This window comes from Nyctereutes procyonoides, unplaced genomic scaffold (genome assembly GCF_905146905.1).
Source record: "Nyctereutes procyonoides isolate TBG_1078 unplaced genomic scaffold, NYPRO_anot_genome, whole genome shotgun sequence".
Classification (NCBI taxonomy): Eukaryota; Metazoa; Chordata; class Mammalia; order Carnivora; family Canidae; genus Nyctereutes; species Nyctereutes procyonoides.
In genome coordinates this window covers 27,916,348-27,925,817 of record NW_026575024.1, presented here as the reverse complement: position 1 = coordinate 27,925,817, position 9,470 = coordinate 27,916,348, and the positions used below count along the sequence as shown (strand labels likewise).

The 9,470-nt window shown below is 56.3% G+C and overlaps 1 protein-coding gene across 2 annotated transcripts in view; it reads left to right on the top strand.

The window, feature by feature from the left end:
- The first annotated feature begins 1,621 nt into the window (after positions 1-1,621).
- Positions 1,622-9,470, top strand: part of ANGPT4 (angiopoietin 4) — a 49,009-nt gene continuing 41,160 nt past the window's right edge. Inside the window, exons 1-2 of one of the 2 annotated variants that reach the window (XM_055302236.1) lie at positions 1,622-1,834; positions 2,122-2,430. In XM_055302236.1, coding sequence (XP_055158211.1) covers positions 2,122-2,430 — 309 coding nt within the window. In that variant the 5' untranslated portion in view covers positions 1,622-1,834. Of the gene's footprint in view, positions 1,835-1,940; positions 2,431-9,470 lie in introns of those variants that run through there. The other variant, XM_055302243.1, reaches the window with a different exon arrangement.

The window sequence follows — 9,470 nt, the reverse complement described above, 5'->3', positions numbered from 1 at the left end:
GTGACACTGGCCTGGTCGGGCTCATACCATGTAGCTCAACCAATACAATCCTCATATACTGCCCCTTACTCTGAGCTCACTCGTGCCAGGCACCAGGATCAGCTCCTGACCTGCATTAGCACGCTTCTTCCTCACAAGGCCAGGAGTGGTGTGATCCCATTTACAGTTGAGACAATCGAGGCACAGGTGAGCAAGCAGGGTCCTGAGCACACAGGAAATTCCGTGAATGCTGGTGGCTGATAACCAGCTGCCTTTCCTTTTCCTGCCAAAGCCCCACACACCTGGTTTAAAGTTCTCAGATGTCCAGATGAGCTCCTGGTTCCTGCCGCCCCCAAGCAGGCTGCCCATTCACAACTCCATAGGATTTGAGAGAACAAAGAGAGAGAGACAATGGCAAACAGCTGGTAGGGCCCTCATTCTGGGAAAAGCCCCAGAAGAAGGCAGAAGGCAGCACACCCAGAAGAGGTCACCCTGGGCACCTCCTGCCCAGCGGCCACGTCCCCCCAAAACATGTCCTGCCCTCATAGGGTTCATATTCCAGTGGGTGTGGGGAGGGGAGGATACGTAGTAACTATAACGCTGATCACAGCAATAGAAGTATTTACTTGGTGCTCACCCCCTGCCGTCCCTGTTCTAACTCACTTAATTTTCACACTTTTTTAAGATTTTATTTATTTATTTATGAGAGACACAGAGAAGCAGAGACATAGGCAGAGGGAGAAGCAGGCTCCCTGTGAGGAACCTGATCAGCACTTGATCCCAGGACCCCGGGATCATGACCTGAACCGAAAGCAGTTGTTCAACCACTGAGTCACCCAGTTGCCCCTAATTTTCACAGTCTTTGAAGTGGGTGGTATTATTTTCTTCAGTTCACTGAAAGGAAACAGTGGCACAGAGAAGTTAAGTGACTTGCCTAAAGTCACACAGCTGGGATAGTCAGGATTTAAACCAGTTAACAGGTAAAGTAAATAAAAAATTCGTCGGTCTCCAGGCTGAGGACCCACATTACATTCACCGTGTAAGAGATGGGGTTTACCCAGCTTACCAGTCAGGATATGGAGACACAGAGAAATTCAGCTGCCCACCCAAGGGTCAGCAGCTGGGGAGCAGGATTTAGAGGCAGCCACCTCCGACTCCAGGGCTGGCAGAGGCACTTCTTTACCCCAAGCTATGCTCTTTGCAGTCCGCTTCCCTTCTCGGGGCCAAAGGCAGTCCTAGAACAATCTGCCCCAGGACAGGACAGCCTCTCATTACTGTCACAACAACTGAGCCAGGGCCACCCCAGGGCATAACATCCCCCCCCCAGCCCCCCGCCCTGGTCCCAAGGGAGAAGGGAGGCTGGGAGCCAGCTCCCGGCTAGAGCGCCCACTTCACTGGCCTCAAAAGGACATTCTCAAAAGATTGGACTCGCTGCCTCCCCTCCAGCCTCATCCCTCTGCCCCCCCTTTGCTCTCTCTGGGGGTCACTTCGCTTGTGTTCCAAGCACTAACATGGAATCAGAGGGGGAAGGTAGGGGGGAGAGGGAAGGGGAAGGGGAGCTGAAACTTGAGATCCCAGCCTTTGGTGGGGGAAGGCTGGAGAGAGCCAGAGAGAGACAGAGACAGGAAGAGAGGGTTCAGTTGCCTTTGGTTTTCTGAAGCAGGCAGCTTTGGGGGTTTGGCGTGTGCGTGTGTGCATGTGTGCGTGTGTGCATGTGTGCGTGTGTGTGTGTGTGTGTGTGTTGTTTTCTTTCTCAGGGGGAAGCCAGGCCTCCACTGGATAATAAAAGAACTCAGAGGCGAGGCCAAGCTGGGCGAGCAGGGCCAGTGCGGGGACAGGGCAGCTGTGGGCAGGAGTAAGGAGGAAGGAAGGGAGAGGGGGAAGGTTCGAGGTGAGGGGGTGTCTGCAGGCGGGAGCCAGGCGGTGGGAGGAAGCCGAGCAGCTGTGGTATTTGGAGCGAATATAAATAGCTGCCTGGACAGAGCCCGGCCAAGCGGGGTTCGGGCTGCGGCTGGCAGGCAGGCCTGTGCGGCTGGCCTCGGGGGCGCGGCCCGGGCGCGGAGCCGGGCGGTGGGCAGGCAGGCGGGGTGCCCGGGGGCTCGGGGCCCACGGCCCTCACGGTCGCCGTCGCCGCATCTCCAGATGCTGTCCCGGCCGGCCATGCTGCTGGGTAGCCTCCTCCTCACGGCGGCCGCCCTGACCGTGGCCCAGCGCAGGGGGCAGGAGGCGGGCGGGCGCCGCCGGGCACACCGCGTCCAGCACGGCCAGTGCAGCTACACCTTCGTGCTGCCCGAGCCCGAGCCCTGCCCACCGGAGCCCGAGGCCTTCGGCGGCTCCAACAGCCTCCAGAGGGACTCGCCCGCAGCCCCGCTGAACCTGGGGGACTGGCCCACCCAGCGAGTGCAGCAGCTGGAGAAGGTGCTGGAGAACAACACACAGTGGCTGCAGAAGGTAAGGGCTGGGCCTGCAGGGAGGTGGTGGCAGGAGGCATGGGGGCTGGTCTCCGGCTGTCTCCATGGAGAGGTGGGGCGTCCTCCCCAGAGGCCTGCCCAGGGCACAAAGGCCAGGCTAATCAAAGCCATGTCTCTGAATTGTACAGATTGGGGTAATGAGAAACAGAGAAGGACAGAGATGGCCCTGACGCCGCACAGCAAGACTGGGCAGGCTCAGAGCTGGAAACCTGGCTCCCTCACAGCCATTCATTCACTCATCTGAGCGAAATCCAAATCAGTGAGCTCTGAGCACAGGCCTGACCCATCCTAGGGGCCAGGGATGTAACAGTAAACAGAACAAACAATACTGGACTGGTAGGGGAAAGAGGCCATGAAGAGATGAGTGATAAATACCTGCTACGTCAGAAGGTGACGTAAAACGAAGGAGGGAAGAGGGCAAACGATGACAGGGTGGGTCCTTGAGGTCAGATAATTCCAGAGGACTTCTTGGAGGAGATGATGTCTGAACCCAGAGAACAAGTAAGATAATGGAGCAGCCCATGCTGGTACCTGCGGGATGGGCATTCACTACAAAGGGCCCAGCAAGTACAAAGGCCGTGAGGTGGGAAGGCAGTCAGGGTGCCAGGGGAACCTCGAGGACTAGCGCTGCTGGAGCAGAGAAAGAGGGGAGAGGGGTGCATGAGCAGGGGAGGGGAGGGGAAGCAGGTCGTGTCAGGCCTTGGGGACCGCTGGGAGGAAGAACTCTGGCTCTTGCTCTGAGCATCACAGGAGCCAGTGCAGCTCTTGGAGCGGGGGAGACACAGCTGACTTGGTCTGAACAGGATACACTGTAGGGGGCAGGGTGCATGCTGGGAGCCCGAGGAAGAGGCTGCTCAGCTGCCAGGCAAGAGGTGATGGAGGCTTGGAGCAGGACCGGGCTCAGGGAGATTCTGCTTTATTCTGAGAGGGGGCTAATCGACGCTGCTGATGAAATGGGTACAGGGTGGCAGAGAGTGAGGAGTTGAGGACACTCCACCCTGTTCTGGACCAAGGCCAGGCCCACTCTAGGGTCTTCTGTCTTCATCCTTTTGGCAAACACTCTGAGTACACAGTGTGCCGGGCCCTTGACAAGGCACTGGGTACAGAGATGAATGAAGCTGGCGTGGCCTGGCACAGGCATGGGGGCTGGAAAGGTGTCCTGTGTGTTCCAAGATGGGGTTGGCAGGAGCCCCTAAGTAGGAGCAACCGAGGAAGAGAATGAGACCCAGGCCCCTGGCGCAAAAGACAGTCTGAGCAGTGAGCAGCATGGCGTGGAGGGAAGCGCACTGATTCCTAGGGCCCTCAGATGTATTAATCGGCGCACAGCAATGGACAAGGTGTCTCTCCAAGGAGCACTACCTTCTTACTCCTTGGTTTCCAAACTGTTCAGATCATGTGCCCAATCAGCAAACAATGTCTACGTCCCTGATACATGCATATTTATTTAATATATGTGCACATGTCCCCACATCAATATAAGTACAGGGAATAAAACAAAATGAAATGGAACCTTCCATTTTCAAAAAGATGACATATGAAATCATGTAAATTGAAGTTTTGACAGTTTCCTCTGTTGTCCAAAGGATTACCTTGAGCACACCCTGGGTTTATGTGTCCCCAAGGTGGAGAAACTGCCCTATGCATAACTAACCAACCTGCTTTGCACTCTTGTGCATGTGCACTTAACCTCCGGTCTTATTCCTGCCCTGACCTCAGCCCCAACTCACCATCTTCTCATGGTCCCTTTCCCACCTGCCCTCCCCGCCACCTGCCCTGCAATGCTGCCAACCTAACATCATCCTGGAGTCCCCCTCCAGGAAGGCCATGGCCTCACACACTGGAGCCAGCCCAATGGGGGCTCCGTGCTTCCCTGAAGTCTGTGTGTTTCCAGTTCCATGAGGGTCATCCCAAACCTCACCTCCCCAAGCCTCCATCTTTACTGTTCTCCATCCTCTCACCAGACCAATGACCTCCTGCTTCAATGACAAATGAGTGCAAAGGGAGAGCTACTCTTCATCCACCTGTCCCACGCCTGCAATTTTATCCGTGCATCTACCAGTCCCCAAGACTTTTCTCTCGTTCAGAAAGAAGGGGTTCCTCCATGGCCCAAGGCTATTCTTCCTTCCTAGGATGTAGATCCCATCCCCCTGCAGCCCCTGCACCTCCCCAAGCCAACTGTCCCCTCCTGTGCTCCCACTCTGCTGATTTCTTCCCTCAGCGTTTAATCCCATCTAAGCATCTCCCATTGGGGGAAAAAAAGGAAGAGGAAGAGAAGCAGAGGAAACAAGCCTCTTCTCCAAGCCACACCCTTCTCTGCCTCTGCTTCCTCACATCCCATTTACTCCTTCCTCCAAAAGTCACCTCTCACATCCCACCTCCCACATCCAATGGCCATGGCTCAGTCTTCATCAACTTGATCTCCTGACAAATTTCATGTTGCTGACCAGTACCATCCTTCCAAAAACTGTCTCCATCCACAAGTCCTCATCCACAAAACATGCCCACTCTGCCCTGCGTCCCTACTGCTTTCCCTACCTCCACAGCCCCACCCGCACCAGCACCTCTGTCTCCCATCTGGACAGTCATTATGGCTGCTGCCCTGGACTCCCTGTTTCCATCCTGCCCACCCCACCCCCTACCTCGTCCATTACTTCAGCAGACAGAGGGATCCTAAGTTAGATCCTGTCCCTCCTCTGCTTAAAACCCTCCTGGGGCTCCCATCTCTTTAGAATAAAAGCAAAAATCCTTAGTCCCTAGAACACTCCCTCTCCCAAGTGCCCACAGGGTTCACCCAACCCCCCTCGGGTCTCTGCTTAAATGTCCCCTCCTTAGAGAGGCTTCCCCTGTCCATTCCATTTAAAACAACCACCCTCCCTCTGTCCCTCTGTATCCCCTCAACCTGGCTTTGGTTTTCTCTCTTAGCATGTATCACTACCCATTCTTAAAGCACTTCTATTGGCCTGTGCACTCCGAGAAAGCAGGGATAAAGCAAGTGCTTTGTTCACTACTGAGTTCCCAGAGCCTAGAACAGTGCCTGGCACAGGGCAGGTCCTCCATACATGTCTGTGGAATGAATGAATTAATGAATGCACGATGGTCCCTGAGTCCCTCCGGTCACTCCAGTCCTCCCACACCCTGGAATGCCAGTGTTTCCCAGGGCTCTGTCCCTGCTCTTCCTTTCCTCTCACCCTTCATGGCACAGGCCCCATGCCCCCACCCCCCTCACCCCCCCCCCCGGGCTGCCCCCACTGCTCCTGCAGCACTGTCTCCCACCTGCCCCATGGTGGCGCCAAATCAGCATCTGGTAGTCTCCTGAGCCCCCAATCCCTCACCCTGACCCTGCAGGTGTCTCTCCTCTCAGAGGCCATTGTGCCTCAACCCCAAAGCTGCTGGACACTCAGCTCTTCCCTCCCTCCCTGTCTCTGTTTAAGACTTTCTGAGGCCCTAGGGTGTCCTTCATGTCCATCTATCCCCAAGGCAGCAGGTCCCGCTCTTCTTATGGCCTTGGCTTCTCTCCTTGCTGTGCATTGTCCTGTCTCCCCAGCTGGGACTCTGCTCAGGACTTGTCACCTCCCCCACTGGCTTCTCTATCCTGAGCCTTACCCGCTCATCCATCTTTGACTCTCCTGGGTGCCTGGTGTTCAGGCAAATTTGACTGAGCCAAAGGATGAATTTAAGTCAGTGGCTTTCAGGTTAGGTGCCCCGGGCCACCTTTTTGGCCCACAGGGCAGTGTCCTCTCCAGATGTCCATGGGGCACCTGAGGCAGAGAGGACTGGTGTGGGAGTCAGGCTGACCTGAGTTCACAGCCCCACCTGGCACTTGCCACATGGCTGTGGATGAACAAGTCTCAGTTTTCCCTTCTGCAAAATGGAGAAAATAGCAACATGCCAGGGAATGGCTGGGAGGACCACTGAGACCGCTCCCATGCCACTCTCAGCCTGCTGCCCGGGCAGAGCGTGTGCTCCATAAAAATCATGCCAGATGGAGTAGATTGATGGGCTTTGACTTCATTCAGCTGCATGTCTAGTTTGAGCTCTGCACTGCCTGGGGAGGGCACCTCTATCTCCGACGAGTCAGCCCAATGGCCCCAGTCCAGTATCCTCAGCGCTGGGGAAGTCACTTGTCCGTGTTGGTGTTCTCCAGGGGTCCCCCATCCTGCCTGGTCTCTGCCAGGGGCAGGTATTTGCTGTGACATCTCCTGGGTAAGGGCCCCTTGTGTTGAACGACCCCTTTAGGCTGCTTGGGTTGGGCGTATCTCAGAGTCTTTGAAACTAGGAGGCCTCTTCTTGGCTTCTGCGGTAACATCCCAGAGGAGGAAAAAAAAATTAGTTTCAAATTATTCTGATGTAGAAGCGTCGTCATCACTACCACTGCCGTTAGGGATTACTGGGGAAGAGTGGAGAGGACTGGCCTCCCCAGACCAAGTCTTGGCAAGATTCCAATCATTAGGATGGGCGCAGGGGAGACTCTCCCTGCCATAAGCCACCGGTGGCCAGCACCTGCTCAGCCCATGCCCCTGTCTCAAGTCCCTGTCCCTCCATGTCCCCAGTACACAGGTGAGGACACAGGCCAGGGAGGGGGAGGGACCTGCCAGAGTCACCCAGCAGTGACAGCCAGCCTGGACTCTCACTCCAAACTCCAGATCCTTTCTCCTGACTCTGGGGGTGCCAGGGAGGTGGGGGAGGCAAGATCTGAGAGATGGGGTGTTCCTTAGTGCCTGAGAATTCCCGAATCCCAGAAACCCACTCTCTTCTCCCCCCATGGAGCTGACCAACTAGCCAGTGTCTTCCTGCCTATGCTCAGAGTGCACAGCAGTGGGGTGGGGCTGCTCCCTCTCCCCTTCTCACTCCCCTCCCCCTGTACCCCACCCCACTTCTTCCTTCTACTCTTCTCCCCTTCTTCCACCTCTCTCTCTCTCCTCCTCCTCCATCCCCCTGGAAAGCCTCTGCCCTAATGACTCACGTCTGGAGTTGCTATCGGTGGGCTGCACATCATCTCCTGGCCCTGCTCCTCCTCTCATCTGGGAGGAAAGCTGCAGCCAGGAATGTTGAGGGGGTGGGTGGACAGAGCCAGCGGGGGCGGGGGGTGGGCAAGCTTCCCGGGCAGGCTGTGCAACACAGTGGCGGGTCACGGGGCCTCCTGGGTCCCCTGTCTGTGTGACCTAGCGCTGGCCCTGTGCTCGGTGCCTCATCTGTGTGGGGAGAGGGTTTGATGTGGGCATAAGAGAAGCAGAACCAGGAAAGGATCTGCCTGCAGCAGGTGCTCATGAAGGGTCACTCTTGGTACTATCATCCCCCAAGTTGACCCCAGTCTCTGCCAGAAAGTGCCCGGTTCTGCTTTCCCCCATGCAGGACCCATTCTGCAGATGAGGATAGTGGAAAACCAGGGCCAGACAGAGGCACGGAAGCTCTTCGGCCCAACCTGAGCCCCCGAGGGCAGCCCCACTTCCTTTGAGCTGCTGGAGTCCCAGGGGCAGGGCAGACATCAAACCTTCAAACCATGGGTCTTCCTGCCCTTTCTCCTATACCAGTGACAGTTGGCCCTCTCTGCCCATCTCCCCATGTGTCTCTGCCTCTTTCTCTTTGTCTCTGGGTTGCTTTGTCTCTTGTGGGTCTCTCTCCCAGGGCCTTCACGGTGGCCCTGACACTGCTCTATAACTCTGTGGATGTCTCTGCCACTCTGTGACTCCCTCTCCTGTCTGGTGGCATCTCCCTGAGGTCTCTCCCTGTCTCTTTCTCAGATCCTCCTTTCATTCCCCCCTGAACCCATTGGCCCTCTTGTCTCTACCTCCCTGGATGTCCATATGTTCTGTCCACCCTGGAGGACCCGGGACACACAAGCCAGATGACCAGAGCTCCCCCCTCAGCCAGGGTGCTCAGCTGGGGCCTCTTTCTCTTCTCCCTCTGCACCCCAAAACCAACTGGGGAGGGGTGAGGGGCTGGACAGAAGCCTCCAGACCTGGCACTGCCCCCAGCCTCTGCTGCTCACTCCTGGTCCCTGACGCCAAACCTCAGAATAACTCAAGACCTCAGCCCAGCGGTTTCGAGGACCTGCCTCGCTGGATGTGGGTCAAAAACGCATCCAGCGGAGTGCAGCGTGGGTTTCTGGCCCAGCCCAAGACCCTCCCAAACTGGCCCCGGACTCCCAGCTGCCCCAGCCTCCCCAGGCTGCCCGTAAATTCTTGGCATTTTCGGCCTTCGGTTATCCAAACAAAAAATGAATTTCAGTTGCCGAACAGAATGTCTTGGGGTTTGGTTTCCTAACCTCACCGCTGGCTGCTTTCTAAGCAGTTTGGGGCTGGGGGGTGGAGTGGGGAAAGAATAGCATCTGCTTCTTGGAGAAATGGGGTTATTTTTCCAAGAAGGGAGCCTAGACATGGCTGGCCCAGATGCCCTGGGCTTAGGGATGACCAGGGGAGCCATGGGGGCAGCAGTCCCTCAAGCAGCTTCCCCCAGGGGCCAGGTTTATTTGTTCAAGCTCCTTGGCCAGGCCATCCTAGGGGGTCAGGGCCATGCATTTCTGGCTCTCTCCGCCTAGGCCCCACAGCTCATCTGGGCTGGGATGCACACAGACCCTCTCCCCCTTGTCTTCTAGGGCAGGAAATGTGAGAAAACAGGCCCCAGGTCTGCCCCCTAAGTCTGCACCTCTGGCCTCGGAGCATTTGCTTAACCTCAGAGTCAGCTCTAAAATGTCTGGAATGGACCAAGAATCAGTGGGGCATGTCCCAGTGGGGCCACTGACCAGCTGTTGGGACCCTGGGGAAGCCACCTGCATCAATTAGTTCCTCTGTTGGAACTCCAAACACTCAGTGCCTCCTAGAGAGAGCGTAGGACAAAAGAAAGATAACAGGATTGAAGGCCAGTGTTTACTAAGCACTGACTGTGTGCCAGATGCTGTCCGACATGCCTTGTGAGAATTACTGCATTTGATTCTCATAGAGAGCCTCTGAAACAAGATTGTTTGCCCCTTAACAGATGAGGAAACTGAGTCCCCAAGAGGTTAGGTGACTTGCCCATGGT